Source organism: Prunus mume, linkage group LG3, assembly GCF_029339155.1.
Source record: "Prunus mume cultivar Tortuosa linkage group LG3, ASM2933915v1, whole genome shotgun sequence".
In the NCBI taxonomy this organism is placed as follows: Eukaryota; Viridiplantae; Streptophyta; class Magnoliopsida; order Rosales; family Rosaceae; genus Prunus; species Prunus mume.
Window position 1 is genome coordinate 6,936,014 of NC_142700.1, and position 27,160 is coordinate 6,963,173.

A 27,160-nucleotide genomic window follows, 5' to 3' on the forward strand; every position below is an offset into this window, starting at 1 on the left:
ATACTTCACGATCCCAAATGCCGATTTGACTACCCACTTGCCCCGGTCAGGCTCCATCGCGCAGGTCTTATCAGCCTTGAATGTCCCTCCAGGACTCCTATAAATACTAAGCTCAGGACTACGTTTAAGGGGTTCAAACACCAAAACCAAAAGCCTCCCACGGAGCAAATTATATTTTCCTGTAATGCACTTTCAATACTTTTATTTGCTTTCTTAGGAGTAGTGGTAGATTGTAAGGAAAATCCATCCATCAATATATCATACGACCCTTGATTTTCAAGGCACCGGAGCACCATCTCTGTTATCACCTCACTCACCCCATATATCATACGACCGTCGCTCTCTGAGCAACGCGCCGGAGCACCACCTAAAACTCGCCACCAACACCACCACTAAACGGCCTTGTAGCTCAGGCCGTGAACCTGACGGCCGAGATTCGTTCCTCACTCGGCCACAATCGTTTGATTAGGAGTCGAATGCAAAACAGGCGCAACACTTAAACCATCTTCTACCCGAACCTCATCATCATCTCGACGCACGGTAGACCGTGCTGGCACGCCCGCGCACAACCGCACCGCATCCAAAAGAAGGACGTCACGTGTTGATGCGCATCCTCGGCTCGGAGCACCGGCGCGAAATTTGCGATGGACCAACGGACATTAGTAGTCCTTGTTTCTTTATTGCCAATTCAAAGATGTCGGATTAAAATACATAAAATCAAAGACGTCGGATTAAAATACATAAGATCAAAGACGTCTGATTAAAATACGTAATTTCAAGGACGTGTAGGCTTCGTCTCATACAGAAGTTGTCAAAGAAATGAATGGTCTTGTGTTATTCGGATCTCATATTATTTCTCTCAGAAAAATTAATTTTCTAATCTAATCTAAATTATGAGGAATAATATTCGAATTTAGGTGCAGAGTGAAGAGTACATCTGCTCTAAACTAATAATAGTTTAGTCCTTCACTTTAATAAATTTGAGAACAAGAAAAAGTAATAAATTGGAAAAGTCGTGAGATGAGTATTTAGAATTCTAGATAAATATTTCAAACTCTAAATTAAATGGCTCAATAGTAATAATAATAATATTCAATGTGGATGTCACTTGTAAAAGCAGCTTCTTTTTAAAGTTTTTGAACATTTGGTGTTTGGTAAAACAGGAATAGTCTGCCTTTTTTCAAAACTGTGGGTCATTTTTCCCAAATGACAGCCCTTATCCGTCCTGTTCTGCACTCTTCTTCTTCCTTCTCCTCACTGCAGGCTGGGTCAGTTCTTTTTTCACGATTAATCAATCTGAATTTTATGTGTTGATTCAAAAACTTTATTATATTTCACGAGTAATCAATCTGAATTTTATTAAATCTGAATTTTATGGATGTCACTTGCTCAGAGATTTTTATTTTTATTTGTTAAGATTATTTTTAAATTTTTAACATTTTAATATATTTCTCATTTACAATTAATTATTAAGTTTTTTATTTTGTCTGCTCGTGGATTTTTTTTTATTATTATTATAAGTGTATAATATTATTAAGATTATATACATAAAAAACTTGTAAATGTATTGTATTTTTGGAAAAAAAAAACATAAATAAATAATATTTTTTTTATCATACCATTTTTGGTCATTATACACAATCACAACAGTTCTATAATAAAGTTTACCAAACGCTATGACACTGCTTTTTATACTCACAACACTTTTACAAATATAGATTATTAAACACGTACCTGCTTTATTTCGCAGCCGTTTATTCTCGCAGCACAACAGAAGCAGGTTTTTTTTTTAAACACAACAATACCAAACTAAGCCTTAGCCAACTGCATGTGGGAAATTAGAAAAGTGGCACCATCTAATCATATGCAACTTGTAAAGAAAGAAAAAAAAAATCTATGCAAGACTTCTGAAGTCAACATAGTCTTGATGCTGAAGTTGTCAATATATACATTTTCAACAGATATTTGAATAGAAAGTGGTCAGGAGTTCATGTATGCAAATCCTTCCTATTGTTTGAAAATCATTTTTCTCTACTCTCTGTTAGAATAAGTAGTTTGGGAACCATTGACAATAACATGATCAATTTGAGGAGGATGTTGAGGCAACAATGGCCTCTTTCAGCGTCCTTTGGCTTCTTTTGCAGTCTATGCTGTCTCAGCTGCTTCTGGTTTCAAGTGTCCATGGCTCAAAATGCTACTACCGATCCATCTACCGATCCATCTGAAGGTAAAGAAGATATATTTTTTGTTTTTTGTTTTTTCTTTCCTTTTGCAACATAAGTACGTTATGTGATGTTGTATGGATGCTGCATTGAAGGAACCCAGCGCATTTTGGTTTATGAGCATCTTGATAACAAGAGCCTTGATCAGGCATTTTTTGGTAGGTTTTATAGAAACAGAATACCCTGCAGTTTCAAGGACTCTAAAAGTTCATCCAAGTTTTTTACGCAATCATTTTGTTATAATTTTTCTCTGCTTAGTGAAGTTTAAAGAAACCAAAAGACTAATATTCGAATCATATGAAATTAAAAATCTGCACATTCTTTTGCTACTTTGCCTTCTCTTTTGCATAAAAATAGAATACTCTGCAGTTTAAAGTACTCTAGGTTACATCCAATTTCTTTTTCTTTTTCTCTTGTTATAAGTTGCTAACATGCATTGGTTCTTTTCCATGTAATGTTTCAGGAAGAAATGACTTGCACCTTGACTGGCCTACCCGCTTCAATATATTGTTGGGAACAGCAAGAGGACTTGCTTACCTTCATGAGGAGTCAAAGCCCAGGTTTGTACATCGAGATGTCAAAACCAGTAATATTTTGCTAGATGCAGAACTCTCCCCAAAAATATCAGATTTTGGATGGGCAAAGCTTTATGACGACGAGAAAACACACATGAGCACCCGGGTTGCAGGCACGATGTAAGCCCTCACTTAAGTTATACATTGTTAATCATTACTAGGGAAGGGTGCAATCCAAGCAACATTTTTAGTAAGCATTTGATAATCTTGTAGAGGCTATTTGGCGCCGGAGTATGCAATGCGAGGACATCTGACAGAAAAGGCTGATGTTTTCGGTTTCGGGGTTGTTGCTTTGGAGATCCTCAGCGGGAGACCAAATTCTGACAACAACTTGGATCCTGAGAAGATTTATCTTCTTGAATGGGTAGGAAAACTTAGCCTACCTACTTTTATTTTAGCATTGCCGTGAAAATTTCTTTGTTTTTTTCCTTTTTGACCATGCCATGATGTTTGTTTTCAGGCATGGACTCTACATGAAAAGGACCAGAGTCTGGGGCTGGTGGATCCGAGATTGACGAAGTTTGATGAAAGTGACGCAACTAGATTGATAAAAGCAGCTCTCCTCTGCACTCAGGCTTCACCGATGATGAGGCCATCGATGTCACGTGTGGTGGCAATGCTTTCTGGAGATATTGAAGCAAGCGCTGTTATGTCAAAGCCAAGTTATTTGACAGATTGGGATTTCAAAGATGTAACCACAAGTAGCTTTTTGGTGGATGGTGATACCTCATCAACTGAGACAACCCTATCAACCATGTCATCTTCATGTTAAGCATTCACAGCAGGTTGGGATGTATGAATTCCTTTGTACTTTTAAATTCCATCATTTGCTTTATTATTACTTAGCATATGTCTACATGGTGTTACAAAAATCACAAAAATCATAACGTATGACATGTCACGGTGTTACTGTTACATCGAATAATTTCTTCTTATATTGGTATTTTTTTGTTTGTTGATTTGGATTATGAGATTGGGCTGTATGTTCTAATTTTCTGGCCCAACCCAAGTTTTTTGGGCCTCTTGTATTCCTTTAGCTTTTGGGCTTCGTTCAGTGAACAGAAACCGAAATCAAACTTACATCTTTGATTTTTTATTTTTTATATTTTAATAATGAAAACTACATCTGGACTAACATCCATTTACTTGTCCACTAATTTTTTTTGGTGGTGTAACAGAGTTCTACGGAATACATTAATCAATGGTAGCATCCCTACTGAGTTTGGAGAATATCAACGTTTACAGATACTGTACGTTCCAGTAGATACCGATTAATTTCTTATCATTCTAATTGTTCCTCTAACTTATCATTCTAATTTTTTTCCCCATGTGTACAATCAGGGTTATGCACCAGGTGATATGCAACTGTCAAATGAGAAGAAGGCACAAAGTCTAATTGTGGCAATCCAGGTGATATGCAACTGTCAAATGAGAAGAACAATTTTGAAGGCAGTCAGGATGATGATTTTGAGCATGAAAGTAATGGATACAGTGAAGAGGCTGAAGCCAGACAAGGCCATGATGATGATACATATGTTGCAAATGACCAATATAATGGATGCAACTATGATGACGCATACAATTATGATGAGGAATGCGATTTTGACGAATTATGACTCAAATAAAAAATGATTCAGTTGTATCATGTTGCGATCAAAAGGTTAAGCAATTAAATCTTCTGGTTTTTGATAACTTCTTTGATTGGTATCAATCTGAGGAGAGATGCAATTGAGCGTTGCTTGCATGTCAAACTATGTGAACTATAACCATGAGCACAAATTTGTAAATTGAAACATTGAATGGTTGGTTCCAAGTTGTTCACACTTTATTTAGTGTAGAGAGAAGCACCAGTTTGACAATAATATTTCCCCGACATTGACAACACCAAAAGACTTCTCAATATTATATACAAGTCTGATGAAAATTTGATAATTGATTTGTATCTCAAACTGTGAATTTATATAATTCAATTAAATTTATTCACTGTTGAAAAATCTTTACATAGGAACACAGACTGAATTATCTCGATTCCAACTTCCAAGCTGTTCAAATTTTGGTAGCGAGAGCAAGGTACTTGGTATGACGGGCTTGAGCTATAATTTTACATGTCTTCTTCTTCCTTAACTCAACACTGGCAACACCAATTGCCTTCCAAACTCGTAAAGCCTTGGCCTCAATCCCAACTTCCTCACCAGGGTAAGCATAGGCTGCACCGTGCATGAAATTGCCTCTTTTCAGCAAACGAGGAGGTACTCTGGAGGAGCAAACAATACGACCGGGTTCAAGGAGATCAACTTTAATGTTTTTCATGATAAAGGACTCAAAGAACTTGTCTGGCAGCCCATCCATTGTCATTGCCATTTCACCTTCATTCTCGAAGAACTTCCTCACTGACTCTATACTTGTTTCCTCATTTCTCCAGAAGCCTTAGCCATAAGAGAAACAACAAATAAAGAGTCACATTCAACATCAAGGGTCCTGATACCCTTAGCCCATGCCATTTGCAAACCTCTAAGGAGACTCCGTAACTTAACCTCTGAAGGAAACATGCATTTTAGATCTTATTAAGCCTAATGCTACCAAATTTCAAGTATATCTTTCCAGGTCTAATCTCCTAAACCCTAAAGGATGAGACTTTCTTATCCTTGAAGCTCTCTTAGATGGTCTCCAAGTTTTCACCTTTGGAAATGCCTTCTTCCTTGTTGCTTGCTTCATAGAGTCTTCACAAGGTACCAAAGTAGATACCCTTTAGTTTATACACACAAATGTAGTGTAAGAGACGAAGAAGATAACCAAAAGGAGGTGAGGTGCTAGCCCTCTCCTCTTGGTGGCCGGTTCTAGCATGGTAGTGTGGAGATTTCTCTCCTCTCAAACCCACTCCAAAATTGGATTCTACAAACCCTAGATAGAAAATGGTCTAAGTGTGGCTTATATAAGCCAATACAAAAGTTGAAGTAAAACCCCATCCTTGTATTTCGGCCATAGTGTTTCCTGGGCTCCTCTTGGGCTCATTTAATTTATGTTGTCATACAACACATGTTTCTAAGCCCAACAGACCGTTTGACTATTTCACAATTTGGCCTAACATGCATTTAAAGCACAACTGATTCCAACGGTCAAACTAAATTCATAATTAACAAATTAATTATGATTTGTGACTTAATCATTAAGTCCTAACCATAGTCCGAATAGTTTGACTTGGTCAACTATTTTGGTCAAACACATTGACTTTGTAGGGTTTAGAAGTAGGTTGTTTGAAGTACCTTGAATGATGAATGAAGTCATCTATTTATAGGAGCCTCGGGGTTAGGGTTTCGTAGAGAATAAACTCTTATTTGGAGGAGTTTATTCTTTACCCAAATTCATAGAGGTTGAGTCAGACTTAATTACATCTCTTGCTAAGATAATATCTGAATTAATGATATTATCTTTATTAATTGTAAGATAATATCCTAAAATTAAGATATTATCCGAATTAATTAATTAGCCAAATAATTGGTTCAATTAATTAATTTAAGGGATAATCTTCTTTTCCACGTGACGCGTTATGATTGGAGACGAAAATATTTGCTCCCACTACATTCACTTACCTATGTACCTCAACAATATTTCCAAAAATTAATATTTTGACCAGAAATTGTTGGCCTAGCCTGAATCGAGGCAAAGTGAGATAAATATGTGTGAAAAATGGAGTAAAGTGAGACAAAATGAGTTACAGGGACAATGACGGATCCAGGAATTTTATAAAGGGTGGGCTAATATTTTTCTTGATTTTAGTGACTCCAAGTAATATATATATATATATAATAACATTTAAAATATTCAAAACCAGAAAGTAACAAATAAAATAATAAAATAACATCTTTAAAAAAAAAAAAAATCTAAAGCAAACATTTCTCCTTCTATTGGAAATACTATGCAGCTAGAAGAAGTAATGCAAATGCAATTCAACATAAGCAATCCAAACTACAGAGGGACCAGACCAGCCACTATTTAACCTCAAGCCTTGGAGTTTCAACTTCAAAACCACCTTAACTAGTTGATACTTGTAAAAATATTTAACATAGAGCCAAAGAAGAGGTGTTTACAGTTTATTTTGGCAAAAAAGGAAATGGGTTTTACGGCTACTCGGGAACATAAAGCATGAAGAAATTTTTAACAATTTGACATTTTGTCGTCTAAGGAATCGAAGACAGTTGGAAAAGTGGCAACCATCTGATCTATGCCACTTGGAAAGAACAAAAAAAATCTATGCAAGACTAGTGAATTCAACGTAGTCTTGAGGCTGAGGTTGTCATGTCAATATATAGTTTACCATTATTGATAGTAATGGAATCTTTCTCAGTGACCCAAAAAATCTTTCTCAGGAGCCAGCGCTTGTGTACAATAACATGATCGATTCGAGGAGGATGTTGAAGCAACCATGGCATCTTTCAGTGTCCGTTGCCTTCTTTTCCAGCCTATGCTTCGAGTTTCAGGTGTCCATGGCACAAAAGACCGATCCATCTGAAGGTAAACTAGCCATGCTTTCCAAAGTTGGACATATTTCTAAGCATCTTTTAAATACAGAGTACATATATGTTGTTTTTTCCTTCCTCCTTGTGATTTCTGGACAGTCTAGTAACATAAGTACGTAATGTGATGTGTACACAACGATTGAATTGAGAGTGCAGTGAGGGCGTTGAACTCAATAATGGGACACGCAAGCCGTGCCGGGGCTGTGGAATATCAGTGGAGATCCATGCAGTGGATCTGCCGTTAATGGAACTCCCTTTGAGGATCCAGCTAATAATCCATCCATCAAATGTGATTGTACTTATGAAAAAAATACTACCTGCCACATCACCAAACTGTATGTTACCCTCCTCTCTCTCTCTCTCTCTCTCTCTCTCCCCATACTCTTTAGTCTTGTGCTGTTGACTGTAGCAACTCCATTAATTATGTGTTAGAAAACTAAGCAGATCATGCCTGATATATCAATTGTAATATTAAGTGCCTAACTGCTCAATCTTTTTCTTTCCAGGAGAGTTTTTGAACTGAACAAACGAGGGGTGTTTCCAGAAGAATTTGTGGCTTTAAGATATCTGACCTTTTTGTATGAAGTTTTTCCAACCCCTTCTCTGTTGTTTGGTTTATCACAGTTTACATTTTCATATAGAAGACACAGGTTTCTTACCGTTCAAAATTGTCACAAATATTTTTTATACTTGGAGATTAATCGCTGGTCATTTCATTTTGTTTCAATTCTTGTAGGAAAATTGATCAGAATTATTTCACCGGTCCCCTACCAGCATTCATCGGCAATATGTCTGCGTTGACGATATTGTAAGTAGTGAGAGAGCATTTATTTAAGTTTTGGTAGAAATTTTTTATCTGTCAAATACTTTGATGGGTCTCATTCCCTTGTACAATTTCTATAATTGACTCTGGTTCTATTTTCCTTCATCTGTTTTGTAAGCTTAATTTAAGGAACTACTTACTAATTATATATAAGTTGGAATTGTATTTCTTACAAATCAATCAATTTTGTTGGTTTATTTCTTCTTCGAGGACATGAAACATAGATCTCCCAAGTGAGTATTACACCATACGGTAAAAGAAGCACATAGTAGTATACAGAAAATTATTCTGTTTTTATCCTGAATTATAAACAGGTGCTAATATCTTTAATTGATATATTTCCAATCAGGTCAGTTGCCATCAATTCATTCTCTGGACCCATCCCAAAGGAGCTTGGAAACCTTAAGGAGCTAACTATCCTGTAAGCAATGAAACATGACCAAACACAATTAAATTTTGTGTTTTACACAAATGAGAAATACTGTATTGAATTGAAACATGTTAGATATAGAGTCCCCTATCATTTCTGATTATTGCTTTTATTTAATTTTATACCTTTTCAACATGACTTGTGCAGGTCCTTTGAATTTAATAATTTCTCTGGAACACTCCCTCCAGAACTTGGTAATTTAGTCAAGCTCGAGAAATTGTGAGTGCTTCATTGAACTCATCGAATATGAATCACGTGTTGCAATGTGTTTTTAATTTTTCACTAAGTAATGGTTTGTTCGTCATTATCGATAAGCAAGGAATGCATTTATCCTAAGAAATTGGTAGTAATTAGTTTATGATTTTCGCAGGTACATGGAAAGCTGTGGACTCAGTGGTGAAATTCCTTCAACATTTGCTAAGCTCATCAACATGCAAATCCTGTAAGAATGGCCCTTAAGTGGTGTTTTAAGTTTTTTGTTTATTCAGTACTTTGAGATTGCTATTCTGGGATGAGCTTACTATGAGTCAACTTTTTGAATTTTAGCTATGCATCAGACATTCCTTTGTCAGGAAAGATACCTGCTTTCATTGGGAATTGGACAAAACTAACTGTTTTGTAAGTATGGAAAACTTTTAACCTTCTGCAGTTTATGAAAGCAGACCTGCATGGCTGAGAGATGGGTCTCTTATTCACAAGCATCTCAAATGTCTTTGTAGGAGATTTCAAGGGAACTCTTTTGAAGGCCCAATACCAACCAGTTTTTCTCAACTGACTTCATTGAAAACTCTGTAAGGGCAAATGCTTCATACGTTTTTCTCACTCTCTCTCTCTCTCTCTCTCTCTCTACACTAGCATCACTTATGTTTGTGTATGATAATGCAGGCGAATCAGTGATATATCTAATGTGAGCTCCTCTCTTGATTTTATAAGAAATTTGAAGAACTTGACTGAGTTGTAAGTTAACATTCTCATCCCTTCAAATATCGTGATATAACTTCTTTTTTCCTTTTAAAATTTGCAATCTTACTCATTTGCTTGTGCACTAAATTTTTTGGTGGTGGAACAGAGTTCTACGGAATGCATTAATCAATGGTAGCATTCCTTCTGATATTGGAGAATATCAAAATTTAACAATAATGTACGTTCCAGCGGATATATAAGTTCAAATCCCAAAAATCTCAATTAATTTTCTTTCATTCTAATTTCTTTCTAACCTTATCATTCATGTTGTAGAAATCTGGGTTTCAACAATTTAACAGGCCAACTCCCAAGTTCTTTGTTCAACATGAGTTCTCTTCAATATTTGTAATAAGGCCTGCCTTCATTATTCCCTTTTTCTGTATTTACTCCATTGAATTTCCTTCTCAGAAACATAGTCGTTCATCTGACCTTTTTTTTTTTTTTTTTTTTCTGGGTGCCTCCTACAATTGATATGGCCAGATTTCTAGGAAACAATAGTCTGTCTGGACCTCTTCCAAGCCAAAAGAGCAATCTACTACAGACTATGTAAGTCCTCATGTCATAAAAGTATGCTATATGTACTGGCAATCAAACCAGTACTCTGTGTGTGTGCGCATTCTAGCAGTCTTTTTCTAACTTCAATTCCTTTGAACTTTCATGCATTTTTGCGCCTTCTCATTCTGTATTAATTGTTATGTGCAGAGATTTGTCTTACAACTATTTGTCAGGAAGCTTTCCCGCATGGGTAACCACAATATTGCGACTGTATGTCTCCTTTTTGTCGTTCACCTTCATTTTTATGGTCCAAATCACCTTTATTGTGAATATATAATACCGCAAGAATGAAATTCAATAATTTAGAAGGGATGGATTTGAAGTACTGATGTGTTTAGATCTTGAACATGAAATTCTCTTCTTCATATGTTGATTGATTAATGATTTTATGCAGTAACTTAGTGGTCAACAACTTCACATTTGACAGTTCAAACATAACGTGAGTTGAATCGAAATACCCTTTTTTTAGACGGATAGTTCAAACATAAAGTGATTGCTATTACACTTTTGCAGTTGAATGGATTCTTCCACTACAGTTTAATTATTATAAATAATAATTGTTCTCTGTGTTTACAGTTTTCCTGGATTGAATTGCCTCCAGAGGAATTTTCCATGCAATCGAAATACCCCAAGATGTAATCTTCTTCTATATTTCACTAGCATTCATTTCTTTAATGCAAGATCATGTTACAGCAATAGGCATTGCTTATCTCATTATGTATACATATTGTAGGAATGTCTTGATAAATCTAGTAAGCATATCTTGTGCTATTACATAAGTTTGAAGTTTTTTCACTAATCATAGCTTGTGCTATTACATTGAATTGTACAGATACAAACTTCTCAGTCAAGTGTGGAGGACGACAAGGTACAGTAAGTGGCGGGATATTGTATGAGGCTGAAGACTCAGCTATTGGGCCAGCAACATTTAATGTAGCCAGTACAGAGAAATGGGCTGTTAGCAATGTGGGTTTGTTTAATGATATGATGGATCAATATGATAGAATGGTTCAATCATTTGTGAAAACCACCCCTACGCAAGTCTCCGGTACAGATGTCCCAAAGCTTTTCGAGACTTCAAGACAGTCCCCAGGTTCACTGAGATACTATGGCCTGGGTCTTCAGAATGGACCTTATACTGTAACATTGCAATTTGCAGAAACGGTTTTTGTTAGCCGCACTACACAAACTTGGCAAAGTCTAGGAAGGCGTGTATTTGATATCTATATTCAAGTAAGGCTGCTAATAAACTATTTGAAGGCAACCTCATTAGACAGAATTATTTAACTATCTCTTCATTCGCTTCCTAGGGGAACCTCAGAAGGAAGGACTTCGACATATCGAAGGAGGCAGGTGGGGTTAACATAGCGGTTGCAAGACCCTTCAAGGTTAATGTGACAGAGAATTACCTAGATATTCATCTGTTCTGGGCTGGTAAGGGAACATGTTGCATACCCGACCTAGGTAATTACGGCCCGCTAATATCGGCTGTCCACGCTGCTTCAGGTATACAATATAATGTCAAGTTATGAAGATTTCCTGTGAATGGTTTAAATGTATTTATCTGCTGTCAATTGATTGACACTGAACAATTATTCTATTTCATTGCTCAGATACACCAACTACTCCAGGAAAGAAGAGCAGGATTGGGTTCATAGTTGGTATTGCAGTCCCTGTCGGAGTAGTGATCTTGCTATTATTATTTGCAGTTTTATATATGCGGAGAAAAACATCAGAAAAAGATGACGATGAAGGTAAAAGAGCAATGAGCATATTATTAAGGGTTAATTCTGAATGGGGTTCTAGGTTCTTTCTACTGTTGATAAGCATATTTGAGATAAAATAATTCTGATGTGTTGTTTCGAAATTTAAACGTATGTCATACTTTCTTTTGAATATGCAGATCTTCTAGGATTAGGCCCCCAACCAAATACTTTCAGTTATGCTGAGTTGAGAGCTGCAACAGAAGATTTTAATCCTTCAAATAAGCTAGGAGAGGGAGGATATGGACCTGTTTATAAGGTGAAATCTATTTTACATCAATATCTGCTACTTAAAATTAATGACTTTGACTTCTTACAAAAAGAAATTGAGAGAGAAGCAAAATAGATTCTTTTTACTTCCCTTTCATGTCATTGAATTGTATTTCTGTTTATAGGGTACACTATCTGATGGGAGGGTAGTGGCTGTGAAGCAACTTTCAGTAGCATCTCACCAAGGGAAGAGTCAATTTGTAACCGAGATTGCTACAGTATCTGCAGTCCAACATCGCAATCTAGTGAAATTGTATGGATGCTGCATCGAAGGAACCCAGCGCATTTTGGTTTATGAGTATCTTGAAAACAAGAGCCTTGATCAGGCACTTTTTGGTAGGTTTTATAGAAAAGAATACTCTGCAGTTTCAAGGACTCTAAAAGTTCATCCAAGTTTTTTACGCAACCATTTTGTTATAACTTTTCTCCGCTAAGGAGTGAAGTTTAAAAAACCCAAAATAGTAATATTCGAATCATATGAAATTAAAAACTTGCACATTCTTTTGCTACTTTGCGTAAAAACAGAATACTCTGCAGTTTAAAGTACTCTAGGTTACATCCAATTTCTTTTTATTTTTCTCTTCTACTTGTTATTAGTTGTTAACATGCACTGGTTCTTCTCCATGTAATGTTTCAGGAAGAAATGACTTGCACCTTGACTGGCCTACCCGCTTCAATATATTGTTGGGAACAGCAAGAGGACTTGCTTACCTTCATGAGGAGTCAAGGCCCAGGATTGTACATCGAGATGTCAAAGCCAGTAATATTTTGCTCGATGCAAAACTCTCCCCAAAAATATCAGATTTTGGATTGGCAAAGCTTTATGATGATGAAAAAACCCACATTAGCACCCGGGTTGCAGGGACAATGTAAGCCTCCGTTTAAGTTATACATTGTCAATCGTGACAAGGGTGTAAAAGCAACATTTTTAGTAACCATTTCATGATCTTGTAGAGGTTATTTGGCACCGGAGTATGCAATGCGTGGACATCTGACAGAAAAGGCTGATGTTTTCGGTTTTGGGGTTGTTGCTTTGGAGATCATCAGCGGGAGACCAAATTCTGACAATAACTTGGATCTTGAGAAGATTTATCTTCTTGAATGGGTAGGGAAACTTAGCCTAGCTACTTTAATTTTAGCATTGCTGTGAAAACTTCTTTATTTTTTTTCCTTTTTGACCATGCCATGATGTTTGTTTTCAGGCATGGACTCTACATGAAAACGACCAGAGTCTGGGGCTGGTGGATCCGAGATTGACAGAGTTTGATGAAAATGACGCAACTAGATTGATAAAAGCAGCTCTCCTCTGCACTCAGGCTTCACCAATGATGAGGCCATCGATGTCACGTGTGGTGGCAATGCTTTCTGGAGATATTGAAGCAAGCACTGTTATGTCAAAGCCAAGTTATTTGACAGATTGGGATTTCAAAGATGTAACCACCACAAGTAGCTTCTTGTTGGATGATGATACCTCATCAACTGAGAGCATTGTTGTCCACAAGTAGCATTAGATGAACTGATGCTTGGATGCTTGGATGAAATGCTTAAAGGCTTTTATAATACAAAAAATCCAACGTTAACTTCCGTAGAGCAGTGGAATCTTTGACCAAAAAATAACCTAAACCCGTGAAATGGGGCTAGCTTTCCAATATTTGCTTTTGGGTTAGAGTTCCAACTTTCAATGCCATATTTTTCTTTTTATATTGTGGAGTTCCATGCGCGCATCCAGAGTCTTTGTCCAACAAGTGTGCTGCTATTTCTGACAGGACCCAGAATTTCCCCTGAACCCGAGGCGGATCCCGTCTTGGTGCCGACATCACACTGATGCGGGCCCACTTACTAAAAATCCAAGACATCCTACCAAAAATTTGTGAGTCTCCCCTGAAAGTGCTCAAACCCAACAATATTCAACCTGCATAATTTACATCATAAAATATTCCAACTGCCAGATGCTTTTAACATACAACAATCCAACATAAAATGGCCTCCGGCCTCAAGTAGCAACCTAACATGGGCGATAACAGGCGTCTGAATTTGTTTACAACAAAAGTAGAGTAGAAAGAATTTATCTGAGACCCTAACAAGCGGCGACAAGTTCGGAGCTCGTGACTTGCTCGAATGCCTCCAAAAGCAACTACTGTCTGGGGGGCGCAAAACAGAAATATGTGAGTGGACAAAAATAAAGTTTGCACTTTAAATCAACATAATAACCCCACCATGTAAAAATAATGCTCTAGCATGCAATTTCACAACTCAGAAACCAAAACTCAAACACAAAATCCCAAAGTCCAAAACATCTCCACCTCTCAACTCCACAACTCATTTCCCCAAATATATGCAACTCTTATCAACCCGTAAATACCCATATATAAATATATATATATATATAGCTAGGACTTTAATATAATATATACTTCTCTCCATACTAATGTACCGGGGAGACAATCCAACCGGGGGATTGTTAGTTGGTACGCGGGATTTCCGAACACTAACCGGCGTCCGGGATGAGTAGTCCAACCGGGGACGGAACTCCATAGCTCACACGCCGGCACTGCCAACGACACGTGTAGCTCACAAATCTCATATCAAGTCCTACGCGCGCAGAGCAGTATCATCACCCCACCGGCACTGCCCGGCGTGTGTGATGATACTCAAGCAACTATACATACTCTTCCCATACGCCGGCACGCCAACGACACGTATGGAAAATGTCTCACACACCGGCACTGCCAGCGACATGTGTGAGACCCGCAATCTCATGGCCTTCCCACCCCACCGGCACTGCCAACGACATGTGTGGGAAGCCTAGTAACTAGGGAATGGTACTCACCTACCATACTCATACATCTCACAACCAACCCCCAAATTCACATCTTTCCACAATCTCACCACAACAACCTCTCATACTCTATACATAGACAATATAGATAGCCATCCCAAAATCCATATCAACATATTCATCATACTCAAATATATATGTCTATACTCAAAATATATAGCCAAGATGTATAAGCATATTCAAATCCATCAATCAAATGCTTATTAACTCAAAATTACCATTTAAGATATATGCACAAAACTTTCATCAATAAAAACCATGCATATGCTTAAAACAAAGTCCACTCACAAATAATCCCACGCTGCCCGGCCCCGTGAGGGTCCCTGCTGCGAGTGATCAACCGAAGTACCTATTTCAAGATACAAATCCTTGATTAACATCACGTACTTCCAAACGGAAATTCACGAAAGGAAATACTTAAATCCCCAAGTTCCCGGTGCGTGTACGTCCAAGGAATATCCTAAGGTCCGGTTACAGGTTTGGAAATCACTTCCCGATCGCACGGGAATCGCGATTTCCCTAAACTTCAAATTATTGAATCGGAACATCCGGGGCTCCAATTCACGATCCGCGAATTCCTATAGGTTCCTAAGAGTACCTAGATCAACATACTTCAGTTTGGAAACGATCCAACGGTCAGAACTTATCGAACCCGGATAACGCACAATATGCGAAATCCGTTCGATAGTCAAACGATATCCAAATTGAGATCCGCAAAATCCTACGCACTCGTAACAACCAAAGGATCTCATCAGGACGAAAAACAACTTCACCAACCTTGCACGCGCGCCACAAGCACCGGCAGCGCGCGGGTGTGTAGAGAAATTTCCGACGACGGAAAATCTCCAAATCACGAACCACCCTTCCAATCCTAGATACTACTCGATGAATGGAGCAACTTTTTCAACTACGGCAACGTCCAATTCGGACGGCAAGTGGCCGGAATTTCAAATTGAAAACCGGCCAAAACCTAGGTTTCAAATTCATGAATTTAACCTGCAAATCAATCAAAACCTATCCCACAGCCAGCTAGAACACAGAAAATGGATGAGAAACCTCACCTTACCAGTCGGAAATAGTGGCTGGAGGAGAGAGATCGAGCGGCTGGAAGTTCCAGTCAATTCAGCAGCTCTCCTGCGTTTTCGGCAAGTCCCGAAGGTTTCAGGCTGTCTGGGAAGAGAGAGGGAGAGGTGGCGGTTCGAGCAGGACCGATCTCGTCGGACGAGGTGGTCGGAGGTGGTGGCTGTGATGAGGTTTCCGATCGGTGAACATGTGACGGAATGGGTTTGGCAGAGGGAGGAGACACGAGAGAGAGAGAGAAAGTGAGGGTAAATGTGAAAAATCTGATTTTACCCCAAACTCTTTTCGAAATATTTACGGTTCCACCGAACAAGTTTTGATCGCCAAAACTTCGTTAAATCTCAATTCAAAGCCTACACTTTGTCTCTGTTTCGTCTCGGTACCACCTACGCATAACCACACCACTCATGGTCCCAAAATCTTCCCGGATACGAAAGTGACCAAAATTACCCTTAACCCAAGAGTAAATTAATATTTTCTCTTAATTAAATTAAAATAGGAAATAAATGGGGTCGGGGTGTTACATTTCCAACCTTCAGTCATATTTTCCCACTAACTTTATTTTTCCATTCACCGTATAAATTTGAAAAAAAATACAATTCTATCATTCCACAAACCATTATTCCTAAACTACCCTTCAATGTGGACACACTCATTGTGGCATGTATATTGACAAACTAAATAATAATAAATAAATAAATAATATTAAAAAAATAAATCTCCACTCTCCTCCACCCTTTCTTCGAAATATTCAGACAAAAGGTCTAGGAAATTAAAGAGAAAACTATCTTTCTCTTGGAATTTTTCAGCCTACCCAACTAGAGCGCGATCAGATTCGGTCTGTTCTCACCTCAAATCGAACAGAATCGGTACTATTTAACTTATGGTTTGGGCAAACTTTTTTAAAAAACCAGCGGTTTGGTTACGACGATTCGGTTTTGAACGGATTATTAATTTATTAATTTTTTTCAAAAAAAAGAAGAAGAAGTTATTTTTTATAAAATTAACAAATGATCCAATTCATAAAATGAGAAATTTTTTGAAGTTGAACTTGGAAAAATAGTAATTATAAATTTTATATTGGATTTTAAAAATTTGTAATAAAATAAAATATAAAAATATAACTGGTCTTGTCCGGTGCAAAATCGAAATCGAAATCGGTTCATCTTGTTCCAGTCAATTTAGGTCCGTTTGTGACTTTTTGGTCAATGGTTTTTTCACCGGTCCGTTCGGTGTTGATTTTCAGTCCCGATGCCCACCCCTATACCCAACCCATAACCAGTTTGTTTTTTTCTTCCCCTTTCTACTTGGAAGAATAAACAATTTTAGTTGAAACATGATCAACTTACAAGCTGTTGCAGAGACATTTTAGCGGGAGAGAGGGAGAAACTGGAATCGGAAAGAAAAACAATGAAAAGGTATCAAATTATAATCTCGTAACACATTTTCGGTGGGTTAAGGAATTTCGAGAACTTACCAATCCCCAAACCCATTTTTGGTCAAGATTCCAAATCACTATACCCACTCATTTTGAATCCAAAATTTGTGACGAACGAAACAGTAGTTGTTTCAAGAAAATCGAATCACCACCAAACAGGGTGTTGGGAGGAGAGAGAGAGAGAGAGAGAGAGAGAGAGAGAGAGAGAGAGATATATATATATATATATATATATATATAGAACATAGAACAGAGATAGAAGAAGGTGGTGTAGGTGGAGGAGAGAAAGATCGGGGTGGGGGAGCTCCGTCGGGGAGAGGGCCTAGGATAAGTTGGTGCGGCTGAGAAGGTTATTTATTTGTGACTTTACTTCTTTTTTTCATTTTAAATGAAAAGAGTTTTTTTTTTTTAATTAATATTTTTGTCCTTAGAAGTCCTTATAAGTCATTTTACAAATGGGTGAATAGTACCAACCTTTACCTCCCCTTACCTTTTGGTATGACAAATGGGTGGAAATGCTCTTGGCATCTGAACTAATTTATATTGCAAATTTTAGACCAACCGCTAGATTTAAGTCAATTTAATCCAAATTGCTATTAAAAATCAGACATGAGGCGCATGTGTAACCTAATTTGAGGGCAATTTGGTCATTCTAACCTTTTCCATCTCGAAACCCATCGTCCCCCTTTCCCTGAAAACTTGAAAAGCAAACTAGAAAAAGAAAATGAAGTTTGCAGCCCACCTCGAGAAAATATGCATAGAAATCAAGTTCCCTACTTGGTAACTCTATCTGTACCAAAATACTCCAACTATATTTGTGATTATTTTGTATATCAAAACCAGCTATGCTTGGCATAGAACAAAATATTGATTTCGGTGAAATTATCTTCTTTTTTTGTTTTGTTTTGTTTTGTTTTTTTTTTTTTTTTTGCAGCGATATTTTAGCATGTTTCCATTCATTTATCGTCAATTTATCGATAAATTCCTCGATAAATTCACGATAATATGGGTAGCGATATTTTGGTTCAAATGGCAGCAAATGGTTAACATATCGCGATATTATCGATAATATCGATAATATTCACGATATGAACTTTCAAAAATGAAATAATTCACTTGACTCACGCACATAGAGGTTCGAACCCCTCCTCCCTTCCAAGTTCGGAGCAACTTAACCATCACGCTAATCATCACTTGGTAATTAGTACCTATGGAATCTAGTATTTATAACTCTTCCAAGCTATTTCTCAAAATAGAAAATAATTACTTATTGTTCTATATTGTTGATCAAATATTTAATTACTTAATATTATTTCTTTCCTATTTAATCCATTTAATGGTATTGCTTATTTTATTATTCATTATAAGTACTTACATTACTAAATTCCCCTCCAAATTGTTGCTTAATTACTTAAATCTCTATAATCATTTTCTTTATTTCCTATTTAATTCTTCCTTGGATAACTTTATTTATGTTCTTAGTTAATTTTCAATCTTCACTATTATTTTTTAGGGAGTTTCACTAAAACACCCAAAATGGGAGTTGAAATTATAAAAAAATCCAAGTACTATTTAAACATATAAACACACCCAAAACCCATCATTACACACACTCAAAACCCATTTATAAACACACCCAAAAAGTTGACTTTGGGATTGATTTTGGGTGTATTTCTATGTTTAAATAGTGCTTGGGTTTTTTTATAAATACATGTCTAGGATTGGGTTTATTTATAAATTTGTATATTTTTTAAGCATGGTGAAGTGCTTAATTTTCATGACAAATCAAGTTGGTTTACATCTTTAATTATTTTTCAAGTTTTAATAAATAATATATATAAGAACGTATACCATGTCATGTCTAGTGAATAACGTGAAATAAAGTTACTCATGTATGTTACCATACAATTTATAAACTGTAAACTATTGTAGTAAAAATGATAAATAAATTACTAGAGGGTGTTTAATTTTCTTTCATTAATTACTCTAGATTTTCTAAGTCACAGAGTTTGTCAGCTCACAATATAATCAACTTAAATAACTCAAACCTACTATGCAATGCATTTCCTTCCAATATTTTGTGTTAAAATAATAGATAATTGACTAAATAAACTTTTTACAAAGTTTCATTAAAATTTTCCATGTATTTATCACAATTTCCGTGGTTTTTATCCAATTTTTATCGATATCGATATTTTCCCGATATTTCCATATATATTTCCGTGTTTGTAAACCACCGATATTTCTGAATCGATATTTAAGACCTGGATGCTTGGTTGATGTGAAAATGGAAGACAACTAATCCCCAATTAAACAAAACAAAGTGCAGTTTTGTGCCCTTTGATTTATGATTGTTTTTGCTTTATGAAAAATGTAAAACACCCATCTCAGTAATACCAAATTGTTGTATTAAAATCTAATAATGTTCGGAACTACAACTTTCTCGGCAGCCAAATAGATCCTTAACTTTATTTCGATGCTAATTGTAAAATTTTTTGTTCTTGGTTAAATTGCCTCAAAAGTAACGAGTATAGCCAAGCCAGTAAAGCCATGCGGCTGTACTATTTTTAGAAAAAAGGTAGAAATTTTTAAGAAACAGTCATTAAAAATAAGTATAGCCATTCGGCCGTACTGTTTTTAAAAAAGGGAAATTCTATATGAACCCCATAAATTACTCTTTACACCCCATAATTTTTTACACCCCACTAAATTTTAATAAAATTTCAAATTACTCATTAAACCCCTTTTTTTTTCCCTAAATTGCCCTCATAAACCCTATTCCCTAACCACCGACCGAAAACCCCTTCCCTTTCAGCCACACCCCATCTGAAATCAAACCCCACCCCATCCGATATCCAACCACACCCCATCGAAAATTCTCTCCTTTTGCAGACACACCCCATCGCACACCCCATCCCATTTACACCAATCTCCATCGCAGAACCATCGAAGAAGCCCTTTGCCATCGCCTCCATCGCAAAACATCGAAGAACTCATCCCTTTGCCATCTCAGATCTTTGCTCACCATCGAAGAAGCCCTTTGCCATAGCCTCCAGCAAACCCGAAAGCCATTGAAGGTCAAGTTCTCACAAATCCTTATTCAAGGTTTGATTTCAAATTTGATTTATATATTTACGTTTCTAAGTGTTGATTAAGCCTACATTTGATTTCACTTTTGAAAAGCCAAAGTCTGATATTGATTTTGATTTTGATTTCAAGGTTCTGGGTAGTTCGAACCTGGTTTTACGAAAATGGATTCTAGTTTCGGTGGATTGCCCTTGAAATGATTACATTGCTTGATGGTAGTCCACCTGAATTGAACTATCTTGTCGGTGGGTAATCACCGAAATTATTACTTTGTTTCGTGGTAGTCCACAGAATCTGTTTCTATTTTTGGGGACTCCCACGAATTTCTTCGGTTTTGATGGTACTCCACGAATATGTATTCTTTTTCGGTGATTGTCCACCGAATTTATTTCCCTTTTTCAGTGATTATGTACCGAATCGTTCTGAGTGTGTACTTAATATTTTTTATTTTTAGATATGAAGAGGATTCGCAGGGGTACTATTGAAGCTTCATCATCCCGACCTAATAGACAGCGTCCCACGGCCTCAGAGGAGACGAGAGAGAGGCTCCTAAGATCACATTGAGGATACTACAGAGGTTGAAGATGTAGTTCCTACTGATTATAGTAATGTTGACGCAGAGGTTGAAGATGTAGCTACTACTCAGGATAGTAATGTTGAGGTACATGCCGAGCCTACTGAGCCATCTCGAGTAGGTCCTATTGATCCATTTTTACTTACGAGTTTTAAAACTCACATAGCTGCTGCAATTTGGAATAACCAGGTAAGTCGTTTTACTGTGACAATAGAAGGTAGAATATAAGTCTGGTTCATGGTAACTAACCTTAATTTTTATTTTTATTTTGTTTAACTAGGAACGTGAGCCCCTTAGGTGCATGTCGAAAACATCTACCCTTCGTGAGTGGAATTGGTGGGGTAATCCAAATAATAGTATATTCAAAGGGTACATTCAGAGGTCTGGATTAGAGCACCTTATTAGGTGTTCTTATCGGAATGCTGATAAGATTGTGGTATCTACATTTGTTGAGAGGTGGCATCCCGAAATGAACACCTTTCACATGCCTTTTGGTGAGATGACCATCACATGGGATGATGTGTCATCTATTTTAGGCATTCCTGTGTCTGGTGCAGTGGTTGCTCCTCTTGGAGATGACGACGACACAAATTTTGAGTTGTTAGTTAAGTACTTAGGAGTGGTGATGAAGAGGCTCTTGAACAATTGCTGTCGGTGATGAGTATGTGAGTTTGTCATGAATTCTGCGCGATTCTCCAATGTTTGACAGAGGAGTACATCATGTATTCGGTCAGAGCATATTTGCTATATCTCTTGGGTTGCACTTTGTTTGTTGACAAGACTGGCAGATGTCCAGATGTCCTATGCCACTCAATATAATTGTGTTCGGATAACTTAGTAAGCAATTGTTTCATTTGGGTTCTCCCAGCAAATTCTTTGGTTCTATTTTGGATCCTAGCATTGTATATTGTCTTCATAGTTGAAACATTCATTGCATCTCTATCTTTAATGGTGACCAAAATATCTCTGGGTTTCACCAAACTCTTAGACATGTCCACCAACAAGGCATTCTCATCTTCAGTAAGTCGCCCCACAAATGAATGACCTTGAAGATACTTTAAAATAGGATGGTTGTCTACTCCACAAACCACCTCTAACTTCCAATCATCCCCATCACCAATATTGACACCTTTTAAGAAGAATGGGCATCCACATTTCTTGGTACCAGTGTCCCTAGCACATTTTTTCATATCACTATTTGCATCCGATCTTATATCAGTTGTCTCACTAGACTTACAAGACTTATAGTTACCGTTCCTCTCACAAGCAAGTATTACACGAGGTCTCCTCTTGCCCTCACCTCCATAATCAGACCTTTTAATTACAATGACAATATCATTCAATTTTCCTTGTTCACGAGCCCATCGAAGTAATGCATCTCTACCATTGAATATCTACACATAAAACTCATATTATTTAAATATAACATTTGAAACATTAATGCCACGTTAATGATACTAAAAAGGATTTCAGACAAATAATTACCGAATAAGTTGTGAATTGATCACTATAGTCCATTACACATTTTGTTTCCACATTGCTGCCTTCAGTAGGGGCGTCACCTTGATTTTGTTCCTTCAATGGGAGTAAGATCAAAATAACTTGGATTAAATTTGTGGTCGGCAATAAGTTACTGAAAGAATAAATAAATTTCAGTTGGATGCCACTGAAACGCAGGTAAAAGTTCGGTAGTACACCACTGAACTACGTTCCATCTTACGGTGGATCCCCACCGAATAATAAGTTTCTCACTGGTGAAATCCAACCGAAAAAGGTGCAGCGTTTGGTGGCATCCCACCTAAAATTATCTGTCGTGTTCGATGCGATGTCACGAACACAACCCAACTGTTATGAAAAACTAAACTTACAAAACGCCAAAAAATAAACTCGTACCTCATTCGAGCGTCTCTAACTTCAATCTCACCCTTCATGAATAAATACAATATATTTTTTCACCAATATAAACTTATAAATCTTGGGTTTAGGGTTTAGGAACATGATAGTTTGAGAAAAAAGTCAAACTAGGGTTGCAGGAACATATGTGGGGTGTAGTGAGCAATTTTAATTTTAATTTTAATTTTTTTGTCCTTAACGGTAATTGTGTACAAGGGTAAAATAGGTTATTTATATTTAAAATTAGTATGGGGTGTAAAGAGCAATTAATGGGGTGCCAATAAAATCACCCTTTAAAAAAGCCTATTTATATATGCTAAAAAAAGGACCCGCTTAGCGCTAGCCATCTGTCAAAACAATAAAGCCGGTCGGCTATACTAGGAAAAAAACCAAGTCTAGCCGCGCGGTTATACTATTTTTAAAAATAATTAAAAAAGCAGTAAAGCCGACCGGCTATACCATTTAAAATTAAAAAAAAATCCAGTATACCCGCACGGCTATACTATCAAAAATGGGTTTGTGCCGCAGGTGTTGAACGATCCACTCTAAACAGGTGTAGACATACAGTGCTAGGGCTCATAATAAGTATAGCCGAGGGCTGTACTATTTTTGGAAAAAAGCAGGTATAACCGCTTGATACTATATATGTATATAAATATATTAAAAAGGACCCTCTTAGTCTTAGGGCTACGCGCCGGCCGGCGGCTATACTATTTTCAACAAATTAGGGAAGAAAGGGTATAGCAGCCCCGTGATACTATTTTTAAAAAATTGGGGAAAAAAGCTGATGTGATATTGCTCTTGCTTTTTCTTTAGTCTGAATCGTGGTTGCCCATTTTTCTCAAGTTGATTAATAGAAGGAAGATGCTCAAATTACTCAATGATGATTTGAATTTAATTATTGGAGTCACACAATGCATAACTGTTTGAAAGTTTTCACTTCAACCGATTATAGCCAGAATGGCCAAGTAAGTGCTCTTGCTAAAAAGCCATAAAAGGCTGTCAAAGTTTCTACTGTGATGGATACTAATAATTTAAGTTATTAATAAACTGGTTTATGGGATTTTTGGTGCTTAAACTTTCCTGAAATGTTGATTGTCCTACTTATAATTTATTTAACAGATACTAATGTGACATTTTGTTCTTGCAGAGGCTGAGTTCAAAAATCAACTATGAAGCTTTGGATAAATTAAAATGAAGAGCTTGTAAGCATCTTTTGTGTCTTATTTTAGAATCAATTTTGCTTTATTAATTTGCAAATCCCATATTATGTTCTGTCGACACCCAAGGTCTCGTTAACTGATGCACGGACTACAAGCGACTAAAAGCCAATCAAATCTAATGGGACATTTAATTTCGATTGTCAAATGATGTCACTTGTTCAATATATTTTTTTGTTTTCTTAATGTCTGGTTAGTGTGCAGACACCAAATTCCTGTTGAATGGAATAAAGGTATATCCAAGTCACACAAACTACTCCAGGATAGAACTTAATACATAAAAGAATAATCTTTGGAAGATGGTGTATTATTATTGAGCATGGATTAAGACATGAAACTGTGATATCTGAAAATCAGTCTGGTGGTTTACTAGAATGATCAGTTAACTATTTGGGCAGTTAATGGGGCAGTTATATGGTTCAAAGTTTTTTTTTTTTTTTTTTTGGTGTCATTTTATAATGATTTTGCAATGTAGTTCCTAGTTAAAATCCATCCCATTAAATTTTTCAGGCTTCTCTGCATGATTATGGGATGAAGGCAACACAACAGCATGTGCACTTGTCTTCACAGAAGGACCCACTTTATGTATCTCATTCGACATTTTCCTTAATTGAGTGAACCATCTCAATGTCAATAAACAAATATTTGGCAGTCTTAAATAGATAAATAATGACCCAGAACAGTGAGTTACAACAAACCACAAACAGAAATTAATAATACAATACCGATAAAAAGTACAGCAAACGCAATATGCAATTATTAAAGATAACAGTAATACAAAATGCTATAATTCACAGATATAGTGAAATTAATGTATGTGGATAAATATAATCAGAATTTATAAACAGAAAAATGATGCCAAACAGAGAACAGATTTCAAACAGAAAAATAAAAATAAAACGATGTTGTAATTCAAAGAGAATAACTTTCTATTGTATGTAGACTTTGTCTAATACTAGAAACAGAAGGCAATCAGTGTTTGTGGCAATCTTAATTGAATGGGTCCCGATTATTAAAACTTAGATTTGTTCAACTTTGAATTGTATAAAACAAAAAGAAACTAACAGGAAATGAATTAAAAATGTTTACCCAGAAGTAATGAAACACTTGAATGAAAGACCAACTAATTTAATCTCAAGTCAACAATGCAGTGAAACTGTCATACGCATTAGATTCAAATCGTTTTGCACTTTTTCATCTAAATGCATAAACACATACTAATATATATAGCAATTAACACAGATTATAATTCGTCTTAAGATTGTTGGAAAATGAGTGATAAATTGCTATAAAATAAATAAATAATTACTGCAAACAAAACATATTTTTACAGAAGGAGAATGGAATTAGAAGAACCTTAATTGAGTCGAGGCAAGTGTTGGACACTCTGACCTTAAGACGCAATTACGCCACTGGTGTTTATGGTTCATTAGCGTTAGCCTCTCAGGATACGACGACTCCCCTCCTTATGAAAGAAGCACTGCAATTCACAAGGAACTTTGAACCAAAATTATGTAGGAACCTCTCTTTATGAAAACTCTAATGCTCTCTATATATGGAAGTCTATATGTAGAGAATTAATTGAATGAATAAAACTGCAGGAGGATTGCTCTATTTATAGATGATGAAATACCCTTTCCAAAAAGGTATCCCAATAAAAGGCAAACAATGCATCCATTGGTCTGAAGAATTGTCACCCCCAATTGAAGATGTCTTTAACCCAATGGATTTTATTAATTTCCATTCAAATAGAAAATTAATATTAAATAAAATAATATTAAATTTGTCACACTAATACCCTTAGCCCAAGTCATTTGTTAACCTCTGAGGAGACTTCATAACTCAGCCTCTGAAGGAAATATGCATTTAAATTTAAAACTCATGGATTTTAAGGTACAACATACATGAATCAAACATTCAAAGAGGCGGAAGTGACTTTTAGATCTTATTAAGCCTAATGCTACCAAATTCCAAGTATCTTTCTAGGTCTAATCTCACTTATGCACAAAAGAAAATTGAGGAAATGATGAGACTTTCTTATCCTTGAAGATGGTCTCCGAGTTTTCACCTTTGGAAAGACCTTCTTCCTTGTTACTTGCTTCATAGAGTCTTCACAAGGTACCAAAGTAGATACCCTCTAGTTCATACACACAAACATAGTGTAAGAGATGAAGAAGATGATCAATAGGAGGTAATGTGCTAGCCTTTTCCTCTTGGTGGCCGGTTCTAGCATGGTAGAATGGAGATTTCTCTCCTCTCAAACCTACTCCAAAGTTGGATTCTTCAAACCTTGGAAAGAAAACAGTCTGTTTGCACCGAATGCCTCAATAGCAACCGAAGCCCTTGCTTGAAGACATCGGTGAAGAAGACCACCTCACCCTACAGATTGCTTAAGGACTCCAGTGGCCCTGGGATCTACATCATTACCGAATCTGGAATGTGATACTCAGCCTTAATCTTTGCCAACTCACCCTCGGTCAAGGCGTTCGGCTCTAGGAAGTCCACGCCAAAAAGGGGACCTTTCACCTCGCTATCGACACCTTAGGCCGATAATGACGAGGACACCTTCCCGGGAACGCAAGCGACACATCGGCTGGTCACCTCGACTCGGATGGATGTCGATGGCTGATAACTATCCACTTCAACCACTATTAGGCTTGAAGTACTCCCAGAATCGGTAGGCACCTATGTACCCCATCCTATCTCAGCGCTCTTAAAGTCGGCACTCTCAAGCTCCGTTGTGGAGCTCCCCGAGGACGATTCTCCCTCTAACGCCCTTGGACTACCACTATATTCGGATTTGGTATATGACATCTACAAACAGAGGCGAAGGGAAACTAAATGCCATGCCAGAATCAAACTATGATCCTAAAGCCTAAAAGCTCATGCTCATCTACGTTCAACTACATCC

At 36.8% G+C, this 27,160-nt stretch overlaps 4 protein-coding genes across 5 annotated transcripts; 2 read left to right on the forward strand and 2 right to left on the reverse strand.

Moving 5' to 3' along the window:
• Positions 1-2,044: 2,044 nt before the first annotated feature.
• Positions 2,045-3,884, forward strand: LOC103325389 (putative LRR receptor-like serine/threonine-protein kinase At1g56140). 2 transcript variants are annotated; one of them, XM_089049213.1, is made up of 4 exons: positions 2,045-2,227; positions 2,686-2,917; positions 3,011-3,161; positions 3,258-3,884. In XM_089049213.1, exons 1-4 carry the CDS (start codon positions 2,077-2,079, stop codon positions 3,567-3,569), a joined length of 846 nt encoding a protein of 281 aa, XP_088905339.1. In that variant the 5' UTR covers positions 2,045-2,076; the 3' UTR covers positions 3,570-3,884. The 2 variants fall into 2 exon arrangements, with proteins under 2 accessions (XP_088905339.1, XP_008225766.2); XM_008227544.3 differs by lacking the exon at positions 2,045-2,227 and adding an exon at positions 2,296-2,380.
• Positions 3,885-4,843: 959 nt separating this feature from the next.
• Positions 4,844-5,350, reverse strand: LOC103325391 (uncharacterized). Its single transcript, XM_008227546.2, has 2 exons — positions 5,332-5,350; positions 4,844-5,223 (listed from the first exon to the last, which is right to left on the reverse strand). The coding sequence occupies exons 1-2, from the start codon at positions 5,348-5,350 to the stop codon at positions 4,844-4,846; spliced, it is 399 nt and encodes a 132-aa protein (XP_008225768.2).
• Positions 5,351-7,499: 2,149 nt separating this feature from the next.
• LOC103325392 (putative LRR receptor-like serine/threonine-protein kinase At1g56140) lies at positions 7,500-13,706 on the forward strand. The gene is made up of 23 exons (XM_089049212.1): positions 7,500-7,649; positions 7,821-7,892; positions 8,051-8,122; positions 8,487-8,558; positions 8,715-8,786; positions 8,938-9,009; positions 9,114-9,185; positions 9,287-9,358; positions 9,453-9,524; positions 9,637-9,708; positions 9,804-9,875; positions 10,011-10,076; positions 10,233-10,295; positions 10,480-10,524; positions 10,662-10,720; positions 10,918-11,318; positions 11,396-11,591; positions 11,699-11,839; positions 11,989-12,107; positions 12,244-12,454; positions 12,756-12,987; positions 13,073-13,223; positions 13,321-13,706. The coding sequence occupies exons 3-23, from the start codon at positions 8,103-8,105 to the stop codon at positions 13,621-13,623; spliced, it is 2,583 nt and encodes an 860-aa protein (XP_088905338.1). The 5' UTR covers positions 7,500-7,649; positions 7,821-7,892; positions 8,051-8,102; the 3' UTR covers positions 13,624-13,706.
• Positions 13,707-21,810: 8,104 nt separating this feature from the next.
• On the reverse strand, positions 21,811-22,654 carry LOC103343298 (uncharacterized). Its single transcript, XM_008246961.3, has 2 exons — positions 22,622-22,654; positions 21,811-22,530 (listed from the first exon to the last, which is right to left on the reverse strand). Exons 1-2 carry the CDS (start codon positions 22,652-22,654, stop codon positions 21,811-21,813), a joined length of 753 nt encoding a protein of 250 aa, XP_008245183.2.
• Positions 22,655-27,160: the final 4,506 nt, after the last annotated feature.